The 27,037-nt window shown below is 44.0% G+C and overlaps 1 protein-coding gene across 1 annotated transcript in view; it reads left to right on the top strand.

Annotated features, from left to right (window-relative positions):
* herc1 (HECT and RLD domain containing E3 ubiquitin protein ligase family member 1) overlaps positions 1-27,037 on the top strand; it is a 445,291-nt gene that overhangs the window by 46,795 nt on the left and 371,459 nt on the right. The window contains exons 5-7 of the mRNA XM_060853924.1: positions 13,108-13,419; positions 13,603-13,699; positions 22,659-22,802. Of these exons, the coding sequence (XP_060709907.1) occupies positions 13,108-13,419; positions 13,603-13,699; positions 22,659-22,802 (553 nt within the window). The remainder of the gene's footprint in view (positions 1-13,107; positions 13,420-13,602; positions 13,700-22,658; positions 22,803-27,037) is intronic.

The raw sequence follows: 27,037 nt of genomic DNA, 5'->3' as shown, positions 1-27,037 counted from the left end.
GTTAGGTTGATCTTAGATTAAGGTAAATGCTCAGCATGACATAGTGGGCTGAAGGTGAGTCATTGATTTGAACCTTTAAAAACTTATCTCAAGTGCAGGAGTCCTCCATTTCTCTTTTTCAGCAGCAGCAGCTCGAAGGGCGGGAGCTTGGACTGGGGCCTGCTGGGAGCAGAGGTCACTGATTTGAGCTTTTGTATTTGACATCAGAGAGCAGAGGTTTATGGTTTTTTTATTTCCATACAGCTATACAAGTGAGATATTAGCTGAACATGTGGCTGCAGGGATGGTGCAGGAAGGAGGACTTCAGGTACTTGTATAATTGGGCCTCATTCTGGGGAAGGTGGGGCCTATACAAACAGGGCAGTCTTAACTTGAACCAGAGATGTACTAATATCCTGGGTCGGAAATTTGCTGGAGCTATTCGGGTGGGTTTAAACTAGCTCAGCACGGGGATAGGAACCTCAGGTGTAGTTGCAGTGCACAGGAGGATGAGAGTAGGGAGGACAGGGACAGGATTTCATGGTCACAGAAATGTGATGTCAGACAGCAAGCTGGTTTGATGTGCGTCTACTTCAACGTGAGAAGTATCCAAAATAAGGTAGTTGAGCTTGCAGCATGGATAGGTACCTGGGATTTTGATGTTGTGGCCAATTTGGAGACATGGATAGAGCAGGGTTAGGAACAGATGTTGAAGGTTCCAGGGTTTAGATCTTGCATTAAGAACAGGCAAGGCGGTAAAGGAGGGGGAGGTGTGGCCTTGTTAGTCAAGGATAGTATAACGGTGGTTGAAAGAACTTTTGATGAGGACTCGTCTACTGAGGTTAGAAACAGGAGAGGAGAGATCACACTGGAGTTTTTTTTATAGGCCTCCACAGAGTTCCAGGGAGGTGGGGGAGAGGATTGGCAAAATTATTCTGGGTAAGAGTGAAAGGTACAGGGTGGTCATTATGGGGGACTTGAACTTCCCCCAACCTTGACTGGAATGCTATAACTCTAGTACGTCGGATGAATCAGCTTTTGTCCAGTGTGTACAGGAGGGTTTCCTGACACAGTATGTCGAAGAGCCGAAAGAGGGGAGGCCACACTGGACCTGGTGCTTGGTAATGAACCAGGCCAGGTGTCTGATTTAGTTATAGGTGATCACTGTGGGGAGAGTGACCATAATTCAGTTATGTTTGGTTTAGCGATGGAAAGGGACAGGTACATGACACAGGTCATGAGTTATCGGTGGGGAAAGGGCAATTATAATGCGATTAGGCAAGAATAAGGATGCATAAAATGGGATAGCAAAATGCAGGGGATACTGACAATGGAAATGTGGAGCTGGTTTAAGGAACAGATATTGCATGTCCTTCTTAGGTATGTCCCTGTCAGGCAGGGGGGAAGTGATAAGGTAAGGAACCATGGGTTACTACAGAAATTGCATCTCTTGTTAAGTGGAAGAAGTAGGCTTATGTGTTGGTGAGGGAAAATGGTTTAGATAAGCCGATGGAGAGTTACAGATCAGCTAGGAAGGATTTATAGACAGAGTTAAGAAGAGCAAAAGAGAGGACATGAACAGTCTTTAGCAGAGAGAATAAAGGAGAACCCTAAAGCTTTCTATTGGTATGTGAGGAATAAAAGGATGATTAGGATAGGAACGGGGCCAGTCAAAGACAGAAATGGGAAGTTGAGTGTGGACTCTGTAGAGATCGGAGAGGTGCTAAACGAACATTTCTCATCAGTTTTCACTCAGGAAAAGGAGAATATTGTAGGGGAGAAGAACAAGATAAGAGATATTAGATAAGAAAGGATCGAGGTTAGTTACGAAGAGGTATTATCAATTCTAGAAGGAGTGAAAGTAGACAAGTCCCCTGGGCTGGATGGAATTTATCAGAGGATTCTCTGGAAAGCTAGGGTGGAGATAGCAGAGCCTTTAACTTTAATATTTGAGTCGTCAGTGTCTACAGGTTTAGTACCAGAGGACTGGAGGATTGCAAATGTTGTGTCCTTTATCAAGCAGGGCAGTAGAGATGATCCAGGTAATTATTCACCAGTGAGCCTTACTTCTCTTGAAGGAAAGGTTTTGGAAAGGATTATAAGGGATTGGATTTACAGCCCAGATGGCCTCCTCCTTCACGGACAGCAGATTCCCTCCAGACGTGATCGACGATGCCCTCCACCGCATCGCCTCCACTTCTTGCTCTTCCGCTCTTGAGCCCCGCCCCTCCAACCGCCACCAAGACAGAACCCCACTGGTTCTCACCTACCACCCCACCAACCTCCATACACAGCGTTTCATCCGCCATCATTTCCGCCACCTCCAAACGGACCCCACCACCAGGGATATATTTCCCTCCCCTCCCCTATCAGCGTTCCGAAAAGACCACTCCCTCCATGACTCCCTCGTCAGGTCCACACCCCTCACCAACCCAACCTCCACTCCCGGCACCTTCCCCTGCAACTGCAAGAAATGCAAAACTTGCGTCCACACCTCCTCCCTTACTTCTCTCCAAGGCCCCAAGGGATCCTTCCATATCCGCCACAAATTCACCTGCACCTCCACACACATCATCTATTGTATCCGCTGCACCCGATGTGGCCTCCTCTATATTGGGGAGACAGGCCACCTACTTGCGGAACGTTTCAGAGGACACCTCTGGGACACCCGGACCAACCAACCCAACCACCCTGTGGCTCAACACTTTAACTCCCTCTCCCACTCCACCAAGGACATGCAGGTCCTTGGACTCCTCCATCGACAGACCATTATAACACGATAGTTGGAGGAAGAGCACCTCATCTTCCACCTGGGAACCCTCCAACCACAAGGGATGAACTCAGATTTCTCCAGTTTCCTCATTTCCCCTCCCCCCACCTTGTCTCAGTCGAATCCCTCGAACTCAGCACCCCCTTCCTAACCTGCAATCTTCTTCCTGACCTCTCCGCCCCCACCCCACTCCGGCCTATCACCCTCACCTTGACCTCCTTCCACCTATCACATCTCCATCGCCCCTCCCCCAAGTCCCTCCTCCCTACCTTTTATCTTAGCCTGCTGGACACACTTTCCTCATTCCTGATGAAGGGCTTATGCCCGAAACATCGAATCTCCTGTTCCTTGGATGCTGCCTGGCCTGCGCTTTTCCAGCCACACACTTTCAGCATAGGATTTATAATCATCTAGCAAGTAATAATTTGATTTCAGATAGTCAACATGGTTTCGTCAAGGGCAGGTCATGTCTCACAAACCTCATTGAGTTTTTTGAGAAGGTGACCAAACATGTAGATGAGAGTTAGGCAGTTGACATGGTGTACATAGACTTCAGTAAAGCCTTTGATAAGGTTCCACATGGTAGGCTGGTGGAGTAAATGCAGAGGCATGGAATTGTGGGTGATATAGCAGTTTGGATTAGCAATTGCCTTTCTGAAAGAAAGTGGTTGATGGAAAATATTCAGCCTGGAGTCCGGTTACTAGTGGTGTGCCACAAGGATCTATTTTGGGACCACTGCTGTTTGTCATTTTTATAACTGACTTAGACGCAGGTGACACTAAAGTTGGTGGAGCAGTGGACAGATTGTAAGAATATTACAGGTTTCAGGGGGACTTGGATAAACTGCAGAATTGGGCTGCTAGGTAGCAAATGGAGTTCAATCCAGCTAAATGTAAGGTGATTCACTTTGGGAAGAACAACAGAAAGGGAGTAGAAAGATTCTTGGTCGTGTGGATGTGCAGAGGGATCTTGGAGTCCATGTACATAGATCCTTAAAAGTTGCCACCCAGGTGGATAGTGCTGTTAAAGAAGGCATATGGTGTGTTAGATTTCATTGGTAGAGGGATTGAGTTCTGGAGCTGCAATATCATGCTGCAACTATACAAAACGCTGTTGTGGCCACACTTGGAATGTTGTGTACAGTTCTGGTCGCCATATTTCGGGAAGGATGTGGAAGCATTGGAAAAGGTGCAGAGGAGATTTACCAGGATGTTGCCTGGTCTTAAGGAATGGTCTTATGAGGAAAGGCTGAGAGACCTGGGTCTGTTCTCATTGGAAAGAAGAAGGCTAAAAGGGGATTTGATAGAGACATACAAGATGATCAGAGGATTAGATAGGGTAGACAGTGAAAGTCTTTTTCCTAGGATGATGATGTCAGCTTGTATGGGGAGGGCATAACTACAAATTGAAGGGTGATAGATTAAAGACAGATGTCAGAGGCAGCTTCTAATCAGAGAATAGTGAGGGCATGGAATACCCTACCTGCCAATGTAATCAACTCAGCCACATTAGGGAGTTTTAAACAATCTTTGGATAAGCACATTGATGATGTGGGATAGTGTAGGGGACGAGCTGAGAATAGTTCACAGGTTGGCGCAACATCAAGGGCCAAAGGGACTGTTCTGTGCTGTATTGTTCTAGGCTCTATGTTCTATTCCCAGTCAATATTTGGAAAGTTAAAGTCCCCCATAACAACTATCCTAAGACTCTCACTCCTATTGAGAATCATTTTTTGCTTTCCTTTCCTGTACATCTCTGGAACTAGTTGGAGGATTACAAAAAATTCCCAACAGGGTGACCTCTCCTTTCTTGTTTCTAATCTCAGCCCGTACTACCACAGTAGATGATTCCTCAAACGTCCTTTCTGCCACCATAACAGTGTCCTTGACTGACAATGCCACACCACCCCCTCTTTTACCATCTTCTCTGTTCTTACTGAAATATCTAAATCCTGGAACCTGCAACAGCCATTCCTGTCCCTGCTCTACGCATGTTTCCGAAATGGCGACGACATTGAAATTCCAGGTACCAATCCATGCTGCAACTTTAACCACCTTATTCCGAATGCTCCTGCGTTGAAGTAGACGCACTTCAAACCACCTTGCTAGCCAGTGAAACCTCTTTTGTCCTTGAAGCTTTATTTCTGATTGTCTACTCTCAAGCTCCTGTATAATGGCACTACAATTTATGGTCCCATCCCCTAGCTGATTTAGTTTAAATCAGACCATCTGTTCTCATGCTCACAAGTGCATGAGTTTAAGTTTGATTTATTGTGTCACATGTACTGAGACACAATGAAACGTGTTGTTTTGTGTTCTATACTGGCAGATTATACAAAATGCATCACGGTAGCAAAACAAAGTGCAGATTGCAGAGTTACAGATGGAGATAAGTTACAGAGAGAGAGCAAGATCAGAATTAATTTGAGGAGTCCAATCAAAAATCAGATAACATCAGGGAAGAAGCTGTTCTTGAATCTATTTGTACATTTGGGGCGGCACGGTGGCACAGTGGTTAGCACTGCTGCCTCACAGCGCCAGGGACCTGGGTTCGATTCCCTCCTCAGGCGACTGACTGTGTGGAGTTTGCACGTTCTCCCCGTGTCTGCGTGGGTTTCCTCCGGGTGCTCCGGTTTCCTCCCACAGTCCAAAGATGTGTGGGTCAGGTGAATTGGCTGTGCTAAATTGCCCGTAGTGTTAGGTAAGGGGTATATGTATGGGTGGGTTGCGCTTCGGCGGGTCGGTGTGGACTTGTTGGGCCGAAGGGCCTGTTTCCACACTGTAAGTAATGTAAAAAAAATTTATTCCCATTCTTTAGTCTTCTGTCTGGTGGAGGAGGATGCAAGACCACATAACTGGGGTGGAAGTGGTCTTTGGTTGTTTTCCTAAGGCAGCAGCAGGTATAGGTGGAGTCAATGGATGGCAGGTTCTTTTGTGTGATAGACTGCACTTTGTTCCTGACCCTCTGTAGTTTCTTGAGGTTGTGGGCCCAATACCAGTGTGCCATACCATGCAAAGAGCATCCTGATGATATGCTTTCTGTCGTGCATCTATAAAAATTGTTAAGAGTCCTTATGGACATGGTGAAATATCTTAGCTTCCTGATGAAGTAGAGCCATTGTGCTGTTCTAGACCATCTTGTTGCCATAGGTGGACCAGAATGGATTGTTGGTGGTCATTGCTTCCAGGAACCTGACATTCTTGACCAACTCCACCTCAGTACCATTGATGCTGATAGGTTATGTCCTCCACGCCACTCCCTGAAGTTTTGCTGACATTGATGGAGAGTTTGCTGTCATTATACATGCCACGGAGTACTCAGTCTCTTTCCTGCATTCTTTTTGAGATCAATAATGGTGGTGTAGTCAGCAAACTTGTTAATGGAGTTGCGACGGAATTTGGCCACACAGTCATGAATATATAAAAAAGTATAGTAGCGGGCTGAGTGCCAGCTTTGTGGGACATTGGTGTTGATGATTACAGGGAAGGAGGTGATGTTGTTGTTTTGAAGATATAGAGGTGTACTGTACCTTTAAGAGAGTTGATGGACCTAGCAAGCATGCAAAGTGCCAGAGAATTTACAATGTAACTTTTGGTCCAGCAGTTAGCAGTACCTCCATTGCTCTGAGACAAAAAAACAAATTTAAATTCAGCCAATCAGTTTAAATTATGCCCGAAGGTACTCCAATCAAGTTCAAGTTGAGTATTTTGACAATGTTGAAACCAATTAAACAATCTGATCCTTTGGGGTATAAAACTGGAAAAAATAGTTGGAGGAGAACTGCCAAGCCACCAATGTCTACAGACTGCCAGGAGAATAGCTCTCTTAAAGGTATCTTTATTTATCAATGACCTGTGAAACAGAAATCCCTAAGAAGAAGAAAAGAAGACAGACAAAGATACAAAGAGAAGTTTTGACAGCTAGTTGGTTTTTGAAATTTGAATTATTTGGTAAATCTTATTTGGGGTTTTTATTGGACCGTATTACAGAAGGGAATGTAAAAAAAAAGGTGAGAGAAAGGAGTTGTAAATAATTGTTAGTTAATTATTCTCTGTTAGACTTTTAAAGAAAAATAAAGTTGTTAATTTTCACTTTAAGTAATGACCTTTGGGATAGTTCTTGGCCTCTCGAATTTTAACAGATTACAGCACGGGTTAAATCATTTGTGTTGCAGGTTTAAATTGTCATTACATTATCAATTTTATTGATTACAGTATTAATGTCAGGAAGTATAGGATCCAGTTACAGAGTGGGCGGGAGTCATGGCATGGGTCTTGTAGTTTAACGATGAGTTTGTTTAGAATTAGTATTGAAGACAGAGCTGTGGTCAATAACTAGGAGCCTGACATAAGTATCTGTGTTATCCAGAGTTCCATGGATTTGTATAGGGCAGGGAGATGGATCAGTTGCACTGGTAGGTGAGTTGCAAAGAATCAAGGTAATAGGGTCGGCTGGAATTGATATAAGCTATGACTAATATCTCAAGCACTTCATAATTATGGAGGTCAGAGCCACTGGGCAGTAGTTATTGAGGCACACTGCATGATTTCTCTTTGGCACCAGGATGATAGCGGTCTTCTTGGAAAAGATAGAGACTTCACATCATAATAAAGAGAGGTTAAAAATGTTTGCAGATCAGCTGGCAAGAGTAATTGCATAGGATCTGACTGCATAGCCAAGGACTGTATCTGGGCCAGTTGCTTTTTGTGGGTTTGTTGTTAAGATGGCCGATGTAATGTGTGTACAACTGCACACAAGACTATTGGGATAGGTGACGTCATTTCATTGACCTTCTGTTCAAAACGAGCGCAGAATACATCTGGTAGGGTTGTACTTTGCCCACATTTCTGCTGACTTCACTTTGTAGCCTGTAATGTCAACATGGTTGCGCTAGATCTCAAGCCTAGTCTTGTATTGCCTCTTAGCATCTCTGATGGCCTTAGGAAGTTCGTACCTGGATTTTCTGTACAGATCTTGGTTTCCAGTTGGGGAACATTTGGATTAACTACTTTGTCAAGTGATCTCCCTGTTAATGAAGTCCTTGGCAAGAGATGATACTATCACTTTAAACGGTTGTTTTGTCCTGGTTTTGTTTGGAAGAAGGTTGTAGGGCACCTAAGAAAATAAATAACTTGTGAGGCTTTGAGGTTTTTAAAATTGGAACAATGGAAGTAGCCAGGGTGTGGTTAGCCCTCTCAGACCAGACTATCTAGTATTTTTTAGTTTTTAGGTTTAGTTTGTTTAGCAGAAGCCTTTGGGATCTCAAAAAAGTTGGAAACTTCAGTGAAGGTTCCTAGCTGCTACTTTCTGTGAATTTTCTTTTGATGCTTTTTGCTCCTGGTTTGGAGAACTTCATGTGAGAATCTGTGTCTGAAATTGCGTTTTTGCTAAGCGGCGTTTATGGGAGTTTGGAACAGTTAATTACTAGTAGGCACTGTATCTATTATTCTGTTAAGTTTTCCAATAGTTAAGTTGTTATAAATTCCTTTTTTCTTGTTTCTATTTTAACTACATTGTTTAAGTAAATTGTGCTTTGCTTTGCATCTGGAACATGTCACTTCACATCTACTTTTAATAAAAAGAAAACATTAGGGTGCAGCTACTTCCTTAAAAATAAATGGAGGGGCGGTCTGGTTTGGTCCATAACAAATAGTAGTGGCATACTAGTTTTGATAGCTGTTGAGCTTTTGAATATGGGCCAGTCCATTGACTCTAAGCAGTCCCGCAGAAGCCCTTCCGATGCTCAGACCAACACTATAGATGAGAGTAAACCGGTTGTAGTGTATATGGATTTCAGCAAGGCGTTCGATAAGGTTCCCCACAGTAGACTATTATACAAAATGCAGAGGAATGAGATTGTGGGAGACAAAGCAGTTTAGATCAGTAATTGGCTTGCTGAAAGAAAACAGAGGGTTGTAGTTGATGGAACATGTGTGTCCAGTTGGTGTCCAGTTACTAGCAGCGTACCGCAAGGGTCGGTGTTGGGTCCAGTGCTGTTCGTCATTTTTATAAATGACCTGGTTGAGGGCTTAGAAGGGTGTGTTAGTAAATTTGCGGACGACACTAAGGTCGGTGGAGTTGTGGATAGTGATGAAGGATGTAGTTAGTTGTAGAGAGATATAGATGGAATGCAGAGCTGGGCTGAGAAGTGGCAAATGGAGGTTAATGTGGACAAGTGTGAGGTGATACACTTTGGAAGGAGTAATCGGAATGCAAAGTACTGGGCTAATGGTAATATTCTTGGGAGTGCAGATGAGCAGAGAGGTCTCGGTGTCCATGTACACAGATCCCTGAAAGTTGCCACCCAGATTGACAGGGTTGTTAAAAAAGGCATAGTGTTTTGGCCTTTATTAATAGAGGGATTGAGTTCCAGAACCAGGAGGTTATGCTGCAGCAGTACAAAGCTTTGGTACAGCCACACTTGGAGTGTTGTGTACATTTCTGGTCACCGCATTATAAGAAGGATGTGGAAGCTTTGGAAAGGGTGCAGAGGAGATTTACTAGGATGTTGCAGGTATGGAAGGAATGTCTTACGAGGAAAGGCTGTTCTCGTTAGAGAGAAGAAGGTTGAGTGGTGAGTTAATAGAGACGTACAAGATAATCAGAGGGTTAGATAGGCTCTCCCTGTCCACCCTTTTTCCAAGTATGGGGACAGCAAACACAAGGGGACACAACTTTAAAGTGAGGGGAGATAGGTATAAGACAGATGTCAGAGGTAGTTTCTTTACTCAGAGAGTAATAAGGGTATGGAATGCTTTGCCTGCAACAGTAGTAGATTCACCATGTTTAAGTGCATTTAAATCGTCATTGGACAGGCATATGGACGTACATGGAATTGTGTAGGTCGGATGGGCTTCAGATTAGTATGACAGGGCGGCGCAACATCGAGGGCCGAAGGGCCTGTACTATGCTGTAATGTTCCATGTTCTATACTATCTTCGGTATTGGTTCTTCACATTTCAGTTTCTGCTTGTAAGCTGGGAGCACAACATTGTGATCTGGTGTTCCAAAATGTGGACAGGAGATGGAACAATAGACATTTTTCATTGTATAGTAATGGTCAATGATGTTTGGACTTCTGGTGGGACAGGAGTTGTGTTGATGGTATTTTGGTAGCACATTCTTGAGTTGGTCTGGTTGAAGTCACTAGCTATGATGAACAAGGCCTTGCTGTATTCTGTGTTATGACATAGGGTAAACCCCTCTGTTAATTTAAACCAGTAACACAGGAAAGCTTCACTTCGTGCTGTAGTCTGTTAAAATGCGAGAGGCAAAGAACTATCCCAGAGGTCACATTTAAAGTAAAAAGTAACAACTTTAATCTTTATGCCCAATAAAAAATATAAAAACCAACAACTATTTACAACTCCTTTCTCTTAAACCTACCTTTTATCTCCCACTCCACAATCTATCCGATTTGAAACAAAATCTCGATTAAGAAAAGCCAGTCAGTTTTGTCAGCTATCCTTTGTAGATTCTCTCCAGGTCAGCCTCGATGTTTTGCTACGCACTCCCAACAGACAGGTACCTTTCGGAGAGCTCTTCCGATTGTAGTCTATATTTGCTGGTCTATGACAGTTCTCCCCCTAACTGCTCAAAATGTCCAGTTTTGTACCCCAAATCATCAGATTGTTTCATTGGTTTAATTATTATCAAAATAGTAAATTCAAATTTGATTGGATTTTGGTATCTTGGGGCATAATTTAAACTGATTGGCCAAATTTGAATTTGTGTTTTGTTTCATGGCAACCCAGCTGCTGCTACTTGTTTTGACCAGGTGTTACATTTTTACCTTGTTCAGGCTTTGTCAGTCCTTGCTCATCTTCCACATAGGAACCCTCCAACCACAAGGGATGAATGCAGATTTCTCCAGTTTCCTCATTTCCCCTCCCTCTACCTTTTCTCAGTCCCAACCCTCAAACTCAGCACCGCCTTCTTGACCTGCAGTCATCTTCCTGACCTCTCCGCCCCATCCCCTCTCCAGCCTATCACCCTCACCTTAACCTCCTTCCACATATCATATTCTCAATGCCCCTCCCCCAAGTCCCTCCTCCCTACCTTTTATCTTAGCTTGCTTGGCACACCCTCCTCATTTCTAAAGAAGGGCTTATGCCTGAAACATTGATTCTCCTGTTCCTTTGATGCTGCCTGACCTGCTGCACTTTTCCAGCAACATATTTCTCAGCTCTGATCTCCAGCATCTGCAGTCTTCACTTTCTCCCTCAAATTTACTAACTAAACCTCTTATACTCACATCCAAATAATTTATATAAATGACAAAAAGTAGTGGACCAGCACTGATCCTTGTGAAACTCCACTGGTCACAGGCCTCCAGTCTGGAAAACAACCCTCCACCACCACTCGCTGTCATCTCTCCCTGTTCTCTATTCAAGTGGCTAGTTCTCTCTGTTTTCCATGAGATTTAAGTTTGCTAACCAGTCTCCCATGGAGAATCTCATCGCATGCCTTACTGAAGTCCATATAGACCATGTCCACAGCTCTGCTCTCATCTGTCCGCTTTGTTACTTCTTCAAAAAAACTCAACCAAGTTTGTGAGACATGATTTTCCATACACAAAGCCATGTTGACTGTCCCTAATCAGTCCTTGCCTTTCCAAATACATATACATCCTGTCCCTCAGGATTCCCTTCAACAAGTTCTCCACCACCGACATCAGGCTCACTGGTCTATAGTTCCCTGGCTTGTGCTTACCACCTTTCCTAAACAGTGGCTCCATGTTACCCAAACTCACCCAAACTCTCCGGCATCTCATCTGTGACTATCAATGATACAAATATCTCAGCAATGCACCCAGCAGTCACTTCCCTAGCTTCCCACAGGAATCCAAGGTATACCTGATTAGATCCTGGGGATTTATCCATCTTTTTGTGTTTCGGGACATCCAGCACTTCCTCCTGTGTATTATGGATTTTTCAAGATGTCACCATCTATTTCCCTCCATTCTGTCTTCCACGTCCTTCTCCACAGTAAATACTGATGCAAAATACTCGTTTAGTATCTCCCCCATCTCCTGCGGCTCCACACAAAGGCCACCCTGCTGATCTTTGAAGGGCTCTATGCTCTCCCTAGTTACCCTTTTTGTCCTTAGTATATTTGTAAAAGCCTTTTGGATCCTCATTAATCCTATTTGCCAAAGCTATCTCATGTCCTCTTTTTGCCGGCCTGATTTCCCTCTTAAGTATACTCCTACTACCTTTGTACCCTTCTCAGGATTCACTCAATCTATCCTGTTTATACCTGATATATGCTTCCTTCTTTTTCTTAACCAAACCCTCAATTTCTCTAGTCATCCAGCATTCCCTACACCTATCAGCCTTTCCTTTCACCGTAACAGGAATATACTGTCTCTGGACTCTCATTATCTAATTTCTAAAGGCTTCCCATTTTCGAGCCATCCCTTTACATCTGCCCCCAATCAGCTTTTGAAAGTTCTTGCCTAATACTGTCAAAATTAGCCTTCCTCCAATTTAGAACTTCAACTCTTACATCTGGTCTATCCAATTCCATTTCTATTTTTAAACTAATGCAGTTTGTCATTTGGGCTTTTACTACTTATTGTTCTGGAAAGACCATTTTTAAAAAAAATCTTTGCCATTGGGTGAGGTGTTTATCCATGTCACTCATATTAGTCGAGGAGTAAATTGAATCCTGACGGTATTGAAACAAAACAAAAGTTGATGGAAAAGCTCAGCATGTCTGACAGCATCTGTGGAGAGAAATCAGTGTTAACATTTTGGGTCAGGTGACCTTTCCTCTGAACTGATGGTAGCTAAGAAAATGTAATTTTATATGCAGAAGATAGGGTTGGAGGGGGGAGGTAAGAAGTAGATAATAAGTGCAGGTAGAGAGAAGAACAGTTGGACAGACAAAGGAGTGGATAACGATCTGCCTGTGGGGGTGTTTAGCTATTAATGGGGATTGTTAGTGGCTAACAGTGGGTTGTATGTAACTGCAGACTGTGATAACAAGGCCTGATATATGGGAAGTTTGGAGAGGATGTGGGAGAGCGAAGGCCCTAAAGTTTTTGAACTCAACTTTGAGTCCAAAAGGCTGCAGGATCCCCAAGTGGAAGGTCCTGTTAACAACTGTGTTGGGGAGTCCTCTGCTGAAGACGAAGGTCGATATTTCGGAGGTTCCCTTATCCTGATGATTTTGGTTGGTTAACTTTTGCTCTGAATAGGTGACAGGTTAGGGACATGACTTTTTTTTAATCTATAATTTGATCAGCTTTTTTTTAAATGGAAGGAATAGGTGAATGTAATAATTGAACAGCTGTGACTTTTAAATTCAATGACCTTTGCTGTGGTTCATGGATTTTAATTTCTTTCTCATTTAGATTGAAGCTGGTCAGTACTGCACATTTGTCATTTCATCTGATGGATCAGTAAGAGCCTGTGGCAAGGGCAGTTATGGAAGGCTTGGTCTGGGTGATTCAAATAACCAGTCCACCTTGAAAAAGTTAACTTTTGAACCACATCGAGCTATCAAAAAAATCTCTTCATCAAAAGGTTCTGATGGGCATACACTAGCCTTTACTACAGAAGGAGAAGTGTTTAGTTGGGGTGATGGTGACTATGGAAAACTTGGACATGGAAACAGTTCCACGCAGAAATATCCCAAACTTATTCAGGGACCATTACAAGGAAAAGTAAGTGCTCGATTATTCTAAGAATTTTCAATAGAGAACTTGATTCAGTATAACTTCTTTCTCTTCAAGAATTTGAGAGAGAATAATTGTAATAGCTGTAATAAATAATAACTCATAATTCAAAATGAAATGTGTTTTGTGACAGCTTGAGTTGATATCAATTTCTAAATGTCCTTTTTAAAGGCCGTTGTATGTGTCTCTGCTGGCTATAGACACAGTGCAGCCGTTACTGAAGATGGCGAATTGTACAGCTGGGGTGAAGGGGACTTTGGGAGGTTAGGTAAGATTTCAATTTTTCATTGTTTATATCCCAGCTTTGGCTAAGAAAAAGATTTGACAAAGCTGTGACAAAGCAGTCTTGAAACTTAGGAATGATGAGTCAGAGCAGGCAATTCGGTCCTTTGAGCACGCTCGCACATGCCAGCGGGAGATTGAGAGTGTGGCATGCCCGCAAGTGTGTGCGCACGAGCCAGCGGGAGAGCGAGAGTTAGTGTGTGGGTGTTTTTGAGAGAGCGAGGGTGTGTGGGTGCATGTCCGTGCGCCTGTGGGAGAGTGAAAGTGAGCACTCGCATGTGTCTGAGTGAGATTGCCTGGGCGTGCGCCTTCGATTGAGCAAGAGTGCATGTGTGCTTACCTCTGGGAGAGCGGGAATATACGTGCACCCCTGTTGAAGAGCGAGATTGAGTGAGCACACACTTCTGAAAGAGCGAGATTGTGTATGTGCATGCGTCTGCAAGAGAGTGAGAGTGCACGAGTGTGCATGCGCGAGTCTCCAAGACAGTGTGCATGCACATGAGCTTCTGAGCAAGTAAGAATGTTTGCGCCTGCGAGGGTGGGAGAGTGCCTGTGGGAGAGCGAGAGTGCGTGCACCTGTGCATGCCAACAGGAGAGCACGATGGTGCAGTTGCGCACATGCCTGCGGGAGAGCGACATGGCAAGAGGATGTGGGTGTGCATGCGAGAGAGCAAGAGATCGCACGCACACCAGTGGGATAGCAAGAGTGTGTGCACGCTTGCAGGACAGTGAGAGTGCACGCATCTCTGTGCGCCCAGTAGGAGAGTGAGTGAGAGTGCACATGCCTGCGGGAGAACAGAAGTGCCTGTGGGAGAGCTAGAGGATGCGCATGCATCCCATAGGGAGAGTGAGCGAGAGCAAGATGGCGCGCATCTGCGGCAAAATTGTTGTCAAAACAACAACCAACTCAGGTATCCATTTCCCAGCCAATGTTATACTTTCAGTACACTCTGCAATTACTACCTAGTCATCACAGGTGTTTGTCAGCTGTCAGTTCAAAATTGCATTCACTCTCTCTTAAAAGTACAGTACACACCTTTAACTTAATGACATAGGCAACAATGTAAAATTGTTGAGTGGAGGCTAAGTTCCAAAATCATGAGGGCAGTCTCACCTGGGATCTTGGGTTCCTGTCACACTACAGGTAACCCCACCACACTACATACTCCTAGACTCAGATTCTCACATAGACACACATTTACGCAGACCCTCTCCCTCACACAAACATGCACATCTATATATACACACATGCAGGCATACACACTCAAATGTTTGTCCACACACAGACATCTCTCTGCCTCTCACACCCTCTCTCTCTCATGTCCGCCCTCTCTCTCTGTCTCGCTCACTCTCTGTCATACCCTCTCTCTCCTCACACTTTCACTCACTCACTCACTCACTCACTCACTCACTCACACTCTCACACACCTGGAAATTATTTCTTTGAAGATTCGTTCCTATCAAAAAAAATAAAACCAGACCTCAGGTAAAAACATATGTCAATTCGAAGCAGGACCTCACACCTAAAGTGGTTTGTCTAACCTGAGATATCATCTCTTGTACATTGATAAAGCCTTGAATTATCGAGGGACAAAGACTTGAAAGGAATCTGCATTTTGTGTTTTAACCAGCAGTCTCCCTGGTTAAAGGATTCAACGAGGGCAGCTAGTTTAAAAGTTGTTAACCTCTCTACCATACTATGCCTGAGGAAGGAGCAAAGCTTTGAAAGGTTGCAATTTCAAATAAACCTGTTGGATTATAATCTGGCGTTGTTTGAGTTTTGACCTTGTCCACCCTAGTCCAACTCCGGCATTTCCACATCTTTCTTAAACAAAGGCACAACATTATCAACTCTGCAGTCGTTCAGCACCTCACCTGTAGCTATAGATGATACAAACATTTGTGCTAGGCACTCCACAATTTCCTCCCTAACTTCCCACAACGTCCTGGGATATGCTAGATCTGCTCCTGGAGATTTATCCTTCTTTGTATTTTCTAAGGTCTCTCACACTTCCCCTTCTGTAATGTGAACTGTTTTCAAAACATCAATATTTATTTCCATGAGTTCTCTAGCTGCCATTTGTTTCTTCAAAGTAAAAACCGATGGAGAATATTCATTCAATATCTCTCGCATCACCTCAGATTCAACACAAAGATGTCCTCTTTGATCTTGCAGGAAGCCTACTCTCTATAGCCCCACTCTGTTTATCCCTCTCTAGTAGCTCCCTTGTTATTAATAGAACACAGAACATAGAAAACTACAGCACAGAACAGACCCTTTGGCCCACAATGTTGTGCTGAGGATTATTCTTCATCAAAGATAAAATAACCTAACCTATGCAACCCTCGATTCACTGCTGACCATGTGCTTGTCTAGCAGTCGCTTATATGTCCCTAATGAATCTGCTTCCCCACCACCACTGACAAAGCATTCCATGCATTCACAACTGTCTGCATAAAGAACCTACCTCTGACATCTCCCCTATACCTTCCTCCTAATATCTTACAACTATGATCTCTCGTGCCAGTCAATCCTGCCCTCAGGAAATATGAATAGAAAGGGTTTGGAAGGATATGGGCCGGGTGCTGGCAGGCGGGACTGGATTGGGTTGGGATATCTGGGTCGGCATGGACGGGTTGGACCGAAGGGTCTGTTTCCATGCTGTACATCTCTATGACTCTGTGACTCTATTGAATCTATCCATGCCTCTCATTACCTTGTGTACCTCAATTAGGTCACCTCTCTTCCTGAGAAAAAAGTCCGAGCTTAGTCAATCTCTTTTCGTAAGACAAACCCTCCAGCCCAGGCAACATCCTGGTAAATCTTCTTTGCATCCTCTCCAAAGCCTCTGTATCTTTCCTATAATAGGGTGACCAGAGCTGAACACAATATTGCAAGTGTGGTCTCAGCAGGGACTTGCGGAGCTGCAGCAAAACCTTGCGGCGCTTGAATGCAATCCCCCTGTTAATGAAAGCCAAAACACCATATGCTTTCTTAACAACCCTATCCACTTGGGTGGCAACTCTGAGGGATCTATGTACTTGAACACCAAGATCCCTCTGTTCCACCACACTGCCAAGAATCCTATCTTTAATCCTGTATTCAGCATTTGAGTTCAACCTTCCAAAATGCATCACTTCACATTTATCCAGGTTGAACTCCCTCTGCTATTTCTCAGCCTAACTCTGCATCCTGTCTATGTCATGCTGCAGCCTGCAAAAGCCCTCAGTACTATCAATGGCATGTCCAACCTTTGTGTCATCTGCAAATTTACTAACCCACCCCTCAACTTCCTCATCCAAGTCATTTATAAAAACATACAAAGGGCAGAGGCTCAAGGATAGAGCCCTGCGGGTCACCACTTACCACTGACATCCGGAATGCTTTCCAACTACAACCACTCTTTGCCTTCTGTAAGCCAGCCAATTCTGAATCCAGATAGCGAAATCTCCCTGTATCCCATACCTCCTGAATTTATGAATGACCCTACCATGGAAAACTTTACCAAATGCCTTGCTAAAGTCCATATACACCACATCCACTGCCTGACCTTCATCAACCTATCTTGTCACCTCCTCAAAGATCTCAGTAAGATTTGTGAGGCATGACCTGCCCCTTACAAAACCATGCTGACTGCTTTTAATCACACTATGCTTTTCCAAATAGTCATATACCCTATCCTTCAGAATTCTTTCCAACTCCTTGCTGACTACAGACATTTGATCTGTAATTGCCAGGGATTTCCCTATTACTCTTCTTGAAAAGAGGAACAACATTCGCCTCCCTCCAATCCTCCAATATGACTCCCGTCAAGAGTGAGGAAGGAAAGATTGGGGCGGCACGGTGGCACAGTGGTTAGCACTGCTGCCTCACAGCGCCTGTAGACCCGGGTTCAATTCCCGACTCAGGCGACTGACTGTGTGGAGTTTGCACGTTCTCCCCGTGTCTGCGTGGGTTTCCTCCGGGTGCTCCGGTTTCCTCCCACAGTCCAAAGGTGTGCGGGTCAGGTGAATTGGCCAAGCTAAATTGCCCGTAGTGTTAGGTAAGGGATAAATGTAGGGGTATGGGTGGGTTGCGCTTCGGCGGGTCGGTGTGGACTTGTTGGGCCGAAGGGCCTGTTTCCACACTGTAAGTCTAATCTAATCTAATCTTCGCCAACGGCTCAGCAACCTCCTTTCTCACTTCCCAGAGCAACCTAGGATAAATCTGGTCTGGCCCTGGGGACTTATCAATCTTAATGTTTGCATTAATTTCCAGCACATCAACTTCATTGATCTTGATCTGTTCAAGCCTTTTCCCTAGCTCCTCAAAGTTCTCATTCACAACAAGGTCCCTTCCCTTTCCTTAGGACATTAGTTAGGCCACTATTGGAATATTGCGTGCAATTCTGGTCTACTTCCTATCGGAAAGATGTTGCGAAACTGAAAAGGTTCAGAAAAGACTTTCAAAGATGTTGCCAGGGTTGGAGGATTTGAGCTATAGGGAGAGGTTGAATAGGCTAGGACTATTTTCCCTGGAGCGTCGGAGGCTGAAGGGTGACCTCATGGAGGTTTATAAACTCATGAGGGGCATGGATAGGATAAATAAAGTCTTTTCCCTGGGTTGGGGGAGACCGGAACCAGAGGGCATAGGTTTAGGGTGAGAGGGGAAAGCTATAAAAGAGACCTAACAGGCACCTTTTTCACTCAGAATGAGCTGCCAGAGGAAGTGGTGGAGGCTAGTACAATTGCAACATTTAAAAGGCAGTTGATATATAAAGGTATTTGAATAGAAAGGGTTTTGAAGGATATGAGCTGGGTGCTGGCAGGTGGGACTAAATTGGGTTGGGATATCTGGTCGGCATGGACGAGTTGGACCGGAGGGTCTGTTTCCATGCTGTACATTTCTATGACTTTATGACTCTAGTGAAAGCTGAAGCAAAAAACTCACTTAGGGCTTCTCCTACCTGCTCAGATTCCACGCACAAGTTCCCCACGCTATCCCTGACCGGCACTACCTTCTCCCTGGTCATATTATTCCTCATATATGAGTAAAATGTCTTTGGGTTCTCCCTAATCCTTCTTGCCAAGCCATTTTCATGCCTCCTCCTGGCTCTCCTCAGTCCATTTCTGAGCAGCTTTCTAGTAAGCCTGTAATCCTCTAAAGCTGTGCTAGATCCTTGCTTCCTCCACCTTATGTAAGCTGCTTTTTCCATTTGACGAGAAGCTCCTCTGTTCTCATCATCCAAGGCTTCTTAACCTGACCCCTTCTTGCCTGTCTCAGAGGAACAAATTAATGCATCACTCACGATAACTGCACCTTAAACAGTCTCCACGCGTCTATTGTGCCCTTTCTGTGGAACAATTGCTCCCAATTTGTACTTCCCAACTTCTGTCTAACAGCGTCATAATTTCCTTTTTCCCCAATTAAATACCTTCCCTTGGTAACTGCTCCCTTCCCTGTCCAAGCTTATGGTAAATGTGAGGCAGTTGTGGTCATTGTCACCAAAGTGTTCTCCCACTATGAGATCTGAAATCTGTCCTGGCTCATTGCTGAGCACCGAATCCAAAATAGCCGCTCGCCTTGTCGGACTGTCTACACATTGAGTAAGGAAACCGTCCTGAACACACCTGACAAAAATGGCTCCATCCAAACCATCTGCACTAAGGAGGTTCCAGTCAATATTGAAAAAGTTGAAGTCACCCATAACAACTGTGCTATATCTGAATTTTTCCAAAATCTGCCAACCATGAGTTCTTCAATCTCACTACTGCTATTAGGGGGTCTGTAGAAACCCCCCAATGAAGTGGCTGTTCCCTTGCTGTTCCTAACTTCCACCCATACTGACTCAGTAGAGAAACCTTCCTCAACAACCTTTGTTTCTGTAGCTGTGATGCACTCTCTGATTAGCAATGCTCTCTTCTTTTTCCACCCTCCCTGTTCTTTTTAAACATTCTAAACTCTGAGACATCTCGCAACCATTCCTACCCCTTTGAAACCCACGTCTCCATTATGGCCATTACGTCATAGTCCCAAATACTGATCCATACTCTAAGTTCATCACTCCTATTTCTGACACTCTTTGGATTAAAGCAGACACACTTTAACAGATCCCTTTGTTTCATCGCGTGAGAAACCTTCCCAACAGATTCACTACATCCTGTCACTGCCCCATCTACAACTACCCCCTCTCCGATATGTAGCTCTGGTTCCCCACCCCTTGCCAAACTAGTTTAAATCCTTCCGAACCACATGAACAAATCTCCCATCCTGGACATCTGTGCCCCTCCAGTTCAGGTGCAACCCGTCCTTCATGTACAGGTCCCACCTTCCCCAGAAGGCATCCCAATGGTCTAAGTATCTGAAGCCCACCCTCCATGTATTAAGCTGCACTCGCTGACTGTTCCTCACCTCACTGCCTCGTGACACCAGTAGCAAATCTGAGATCACTACCCTACTCATCCTGCTCTTCAGCTTCCAATCTAGCTCTCTGTAGTCACTTTTCAGGTCCTCAATCCCTTTCCTGGCTATGTCATTGATGCCAATATGTACCATGATTTCTGGCTGCTCATCCTCCCACTTCAGAATCCTGTAAACCTGATCGGCAGCATCCTGGATCCTGGCACCGGGGAGGCAACATTCCTTCCGGGAGTCCCGTTCCTGACCACAAAATCTCCTGTCAATCCGTTTAACTATTGAGTCCCCTACCACTATCACTTTTCTATTCCCCCTCCTTTCCCTTCTGAGTCTCCATGCTTTGCAACTATGGCTTTCCCCTGGTAGGCCGGCCCATCAGCAGTATCCAAAACGGCATACTTACTGCTGAGAGGAACGACCACATGGGATCCCTGCTTTTATCTGTTGGTTCCCTTTCCTTCCCCTGACTGTAAAGGTAACCAGTGTGTTCCACAGGGATTAGTGCTGGGGCCACTGTTGTTTGTGATATACATAAATGATCTGGAAGAGGGCACTGTTGGTATGATCAGTAAGTTTGCAGATGACATGAAGATTGGTGGAGTAGCAGAAAGCATAGGGGTCTGTCAAAGAATACAGGAAAATATAGATAGACTGGAGAGTTGGGTGGAGAAGTGGCAGATGGAGTTCAATCCAGGCAAAGGTGAGGTGATGCATTTTGGGAAGTCTAATTCTAGAGCACACGATACTGGAAATGGAAGAGCCTTGTGGAAGAGTTGGTGAGCAGAGAGATCTGGGAGTTCAGGTCCATTGTAGCCTAAAGGTGGTTGCACAGGTGGATAGAGTGGTCAAGAAGGCATATGGTATACTTGCCTTCATCAGACAAAGTATTGACTATAAGAGCTGGCAGGTCATGTTAAAAATGTACAAGACTTTGATTCGGTCGCATTTAGAATACTGTATACAGTTCTGGTCGCCACATTACCAAAAGGATGTGGATGCTTTGGAGAGGGTGCAGAGAAGGTTTACAAGGATTTGCCTGGTATGGAAGGTACTATCTGTGAAGAGAAGTTGAGTTGGTTAAGATTGTTTTCTTTAGAAAAATGGAGATTGATGGGGGGGCCTGATTGAGGTCTACAAAATCATGAGAAGTATAGACAGAGTAGTTAGAGATCAGCTTTTCACCATGGAAAGCGATTCAGTAACAAGAAGTCACGCGTACAAGGTGAGAGAGTGAAAAGTTTAAGGGGGGATACATGCAGCAAGTACTTTACACGGAAGGTGGTAGGTGCCTGGAACGCGTTGCCAGCAGAGGTAGCAGAGGCAGGCACAGTCGATTCATTTAAGGTGCATCTGGACAGATCCAAGAGTAGATGGGGAGCAGAGGGATACAGATGCTAAGGAATTGGGCAATAGGTTTAGATGGAGAAAGTGAGGTCTGCAGATGTTGGAGTATCAGAGCTGAAAATGTGTTGCTGGAAAAGCGCAGCAGGTCAGGCAGCATCCAAGGAACAGGAAATTCGACGTTTCGGGCATAAGCACTTCATCAGGAATAGGTTTAGACAGCAGATTTGGATTGGCTCAGGCTTGGAGGGCTGTTCCTGTCTTTCCTTGTTCTTTGATAATACCACCATGCCATCACCTCCTCTGCAAAGGTTAGGACCATATAATAACTTAGATTAACAACATTGACCTTCAAAGTCTATGTGTTCTTGAACTAGAATCATACAATACAGAATCAGGCCCTACTGACCAGGTTTCATAAACTGCCCTCATCGCGTTTACCTGTGTTTGATCCATGTCTCTCCAAACCTTTCTTTTCCATGTATCTGTCCAAATATCTTTTAAATGTAGTTGTACCAGCTTGTAGGGCCTCAGGGCAGCACGGGAGTTCAGTGGTTGGCATTGTTGCCTTTCAACACCAGGGACCCAGGCTTGATTCTTCCCTCGGATGACTGTCTGTGTGGAGTTTGCACGTTCTACACATATCTCCATGGGTTTCCACTGGGTTCTCTGGTTTCCTCCCATGGTCCACAATGATGTGCAGGCTAGATAGATTGGCCAAGCTAAATTGCTCCATAGTGTCCAGGGATGTGCAGCCAAGGCAGATTAGCCATGGAAAATGCAGATTTACAGAGATAGGGAAGGGGGTTGGATCTGAATGGGATGCTGTTCAGAGGGTCAGTGTGGACTTAATTGACTGAATGGCCTGCTTCCAAACTTCAGGGATCCTGCAATTGTACAATATCCTGTAGCAGCTTGTTCCACCTATACACCACCCTCTGTGTGAAACAGTTGCCCTTCAGGTCCCTTTTAAACTTTTCCCCTCTCACCTTAAACCTATGCCCTCTATTCAGATGGAGCACCCTGTAAAAAGGTACAACTGATAATTAAAGGTCTCTCCCAAGTGATTTTACATCTTGCAGTTGTGCAAATATGAATGGCGACTCATTTGGAATTGTTTTAGTTTTGCACTGAAACTTGGAAATATATATTTTTAGATTGAAAATAACATTGAGCAATATTAACTTCTGTTTTGTACGTTTGATAGGTCATGGTGATAGCAATAGTCGGAACATCCCAACTTTGGTCAAAGATATTAGCAATGTAGGAGAAGTTTCTTGTGGAAGCTCACATACCATTGCATTATCGAAAGATGGAAGAACAGCTTGGTCCTTTGGGGGAGGTGACAATGGTAAGTAACTGGTATAGACAAAAGGGAGAAATGAATTTAATTATGTGGTGAAGATGCTCTTTTTTCCTTTTTGACACACGTAATTTTTAATTCTCATCCTTCTTCCTTAATTTTATTCCTTTCCCTTTTGGAATAGGTTATAATGTGTTCCCTCAATTCCTCTTTGCAAAGTCAAGTTTTTGAATAACTCTCAACATATCTTTAAGTTTCAAACAAAAGGAAAGTTAATTCAAGCTAGTGCTCGTTAGTGAAGACCCATTAACAGTTAGATTCTTTTTTAAGGTTGGAACCATAGAAGCAGCCTGTATAGGTGTGACCAGCTGTCACAAACTAGGGCTTCTAGTTTTTTTTAGTTTTTTTTAGGTTTACCTTTAGTCAGTTGCTGTTGAAATCTCAATAGGACAGAAGCTGTTGGAGCTATGAAGCAGTAGAAGCTTTTTTTTTCCTTCTCTTGATTACAACTAGGAGCTGGTGTTTCTCTTCTGCTGAGAAATTATTTTTCTGAATTTGCCTTTTTTTCCAGGGGATGTGTTTATAGGTTGTTACTATATTGGAACAGTTAATTAGTAATAGTTATTTTTCTATTATTTGATTAAGTTTTCCAGTTGAGCTATGTTATTCTAACTTATTCTTTCTTTTGCATTTTAATTATTGTTTAAATAAATTGTGTTTTGCTTAATGTTGAGTAGCTTGATCAGTCTAATTGCATCTGGAACACAGCATGCTACACTTACCTTTAAAATAAGAAAAAGTTAGGGTTGAGGCTACCTTAAAATATTTTGAGGGGATCTGGCCTGGTCCAGCAAAATACAGGATTCCTCTTGGAAATGAGCTGCATTGAAACTCGAAGCAGGCTTTAGCTAAGCCTGGATTTGCTTGTCTGTCCTGATGTTAAAAAACAGTCTGAGAGCAGACTTCAGTTTAAAAGCAGAAGTTTGTCATTTGATCAAATTCCTGAGTGGTACAATTCAACCTAACAAAATGGTTTTGTGTTGTAGAAGCAACTGTGGCACTGTTCACACCACTTCAACCTTAATATATTTCAATGGTTTCTTTTCAGAACTGGCAGAGCTTAAAACATTCTGTTATTCCTTTGGTTTTATTGCAAAGTCCTATCAAATGGTATTCAAGGTGTCACATTCCAGAGAACTGATGAGGTATCTTTTATCCTGGTGAATGCTACAAATTATTAGAATTGGCCAACTTGAAATCTCACCAACATATCCAGTTTGAGAATAGAAAATTGTGTTAATCGACATTCCCTCGAATGCACTGATGGCCTTTGACTCAACTACTCACTGTGATGATGAGTTTGGAAATTGTAGCCACTCTTTGGTTAAAGACTATCTTCTAATTATTGTGTTTATTCATGATTATGACCCAAGTTATTCTCCTTACCATATGGAAAAGTGTTACTTCTTCCATACTATTGAACATTTCTATAAGCTTGAAAACTCTATCAGAACATCCTCAGTGTTTCTTCTCTTGAGAGGAAAGATTCTCAATTCATTCCTGAAGTCATACCAAACTCAAACCATTAACTCAGTATTTCTTCACAGATACTGCCAGACTGGCCGGGTTTCTCCAGAACTTTGTGTTTTTTCCACTTCAGTCCTTCAGGATAGCAGCACCAATATTGGCAACTGCAACACTACTTCTTAAGAAAGGAGGGACAGTGAAATGGAGGAAACTACAGACGTGTTAACCTGACAACGTGAATAGGAAAATGTTAGAATTTCCTTTAAAGGATGTAGAAAATAATGATAAGAGTAGGTAGAATTGTAGAATAATGTCAGTAAAATCATGTTTAAAATATAATTTCTTCACATTTAGAACTCCTGTTGGGAGTTTTTAAGGGGTGATAGAGAGGGGTTAAAGGGAGGTAATTACACCTAAGTTACAGAATAAAGGTTGACCAGCAGGAGAGCGGAAGGGAGCCCTGCAGGTAGTGCAGGGACGCCCAGTGGACGTTCCCCTCAGTAATAAGTATACTGCTTTGAAACTGCTCAGGTGCTGATGACCTACTGTGGGAAAGCCACAGCAGCCAGGTCTCTGGCACTGAGACTGGGACAGTGACAGTGATGGGCGATTCAATGGTTAGAGGAATGGACAGGATATCCTGTGGTCCTGAACCAGACTCTCAGATGGAATGTTGCCTCCTGGGTACCAGGGAGTGAAAAGTGAGGTCTGCAGATGCTGGAGATCAGAGCTGAAAATGTGTTGCTGGTTAAAGCACAGCAGGTCAGGCAGCATCCAAGGAACAGGAAATCCGACGTTTCGGGCCAGAGCCCTTCATCAGGAATGAGGAAGGTCAGGGATGACTCTGATGAGTCTACAGGATTCTTGAGGAGAAGGGTGAGCAGCCAGAAGTTGGGGTACGCATCAATACCAACGACATAGGAAGGGAAAGGGATGAGGACCTGAAAAGTGAATATAGGGAGTTAGGTTGGAGGCTAAAAGGCAGCATGAGCAGAGTAGCTATGTCAGGATTGCAACCGGTGCCACAGGCTAGTGATGCTAGAAATAAAGAGTGAGTGCAGCTGAACAAGTGGCTGCAGGACTGGTGTAGGAGGGAGAGCTTCAGATATGTGGCTCATTGGGATACCTTCTGGGGACGGTGGGACCTGTACAGGAGGAAGAGTTGCATCTGAACTGGAGTAGTACCAATATCCTGGGAGGTTTGCTAGAGCTCTTTGGGAGAGTTTAAACTAGTTTGGGAGCTGGAGTTGCAGATCAGAGGATGGGGTAGCTGAAGAACAGGTAAATTCAGCATGCAGAGAGTCTGTGATGAAGGATAAACATTTGAGAGGGCAAAGTTGCAGTCAGTGTGATGGATGAAAGTGTGTCTATTTTAACACAAGAAGTGTCAGGAATAAAGGTGACTAACTTAGAGCATGAATCAGCACGTGGAGCTACGATGCTGTGGCCATTACGGAGACTTGGATATCACAGGGACAGGAATGGTTCTTGGATGTTCTGGAGTTTAGATGTTTCAAAAGGAATAGGGAGGGAGGTAAAAGAGGTGGGGGAGTGGCATTGCCAATCGGGGGAATAGTGTTACAGCTGCCGAAAGGGAGGTCATCAAGGAGAGTTTGTCAATAGAGTCAGTATGACTGGAAGTCAGAAACAAGAAAGGAGCAGGTACTTTATTGGGAGTTTTCTGAGGACCCTAAGAGCAACAGAAACATGGAGGAGCAGATTGGGACACAGATTTTGGAATGGTGCAAAAGTAGCAGGGTTGTTGTCATGGGTGACTTCAACCTCCTTAGTACAAATGATTTGAATAGAACAGATTTTCTCAGGTGTGTCCAGGAAGGAATCCTGACTCAATCTGTAGGTAGGCCAATGAGAGGGGAGCTGAAAAATGTGTTGCTGGAAAAGCGCAGCAGGTCAGGCAGCATCAAAGGAGCAGGACAATCGACGTTTCGGGCATAAGCCCTTCTTCAGGATAAGCCCTTCCTTTGATGCTGCCTGACTTGCTGCGCTTTTCCAGCAACACATTTTTCAGCTCTGATCTCCAGCATCTGCAGTCCTCACTTTCTCCAAATGAGAAGGGAGGCCATATTGCATTTGGTGATTGGTAATAAACTAGGTCAGCTATCAGATCTCCAGGTGGGAGACCATTTCAGTAATAGTGATCACAACTCCCTGACCTTTACTATTGTCATGGAGAGGGATAGGAACAGATAGTATGGGAAAGTATTTAATTGGGGAAGTGGGAATTACAATGCTATTAGTTAGGAACTTTGAACAATGATATGGGAGCAGATATTCTCAGGGAAATGCACAGCAGAAATGTGGGAGTTGTTCAGAGAGCACTTGCTGTGAGTGCTGGGTAAGTTTGTCCCACTGAAGCAAGGGATGGTAGGGTGAAGGAACCTTGGATTACAATAGATGTGGAACATCTAGTCAAGAGGAAGAAGGAAGCTTACTTAAGGTTGAGAAAGCAAGGCAGGGCTCCAGAGGGTTAAAGGTAGCCAGGATGGAACTGAAAAATGGACTGAGGAGAGTTCAAAGGGGGCATGAAAAAGACTTGGGAGGTAGAATTAAGGTGTTTTGCACTTAAGTGAGGAACAAGAGAATGGCCAGGGTGAGGATAGGGCTGATCAAGGATCGTGAAGGGAACTTGTTAGAGACCTTGATGTTTGTGAGGACAACATGAAATAGACTGATGTTAAGAAGGAGGAAGTGTTGAAAACTATGAAAAACATCAGGATAGATAAGTCCCTTGGGCC

This window comes from Hemiscyllium ocellatum, chromosome 42 (assembly GCF_020745735.1).
Source record: "Hemiscyllium ocellatum isolate sHemOce1 chromosome 42, sHemOce1.pat.X.cur, whole genome shotgun sequence".
NCBI lineage: Eukaryota > Metazoa > Chordata > Chondrichthyes > Orectolobiformes > Hemiscylliidae > Hemiscyllium > Hemiscyllium ocellatum.
Note: the sequence above shows the minus strand (reverse complement) of the source record. Positions and strands in the feature narration are given on the sequence as shown.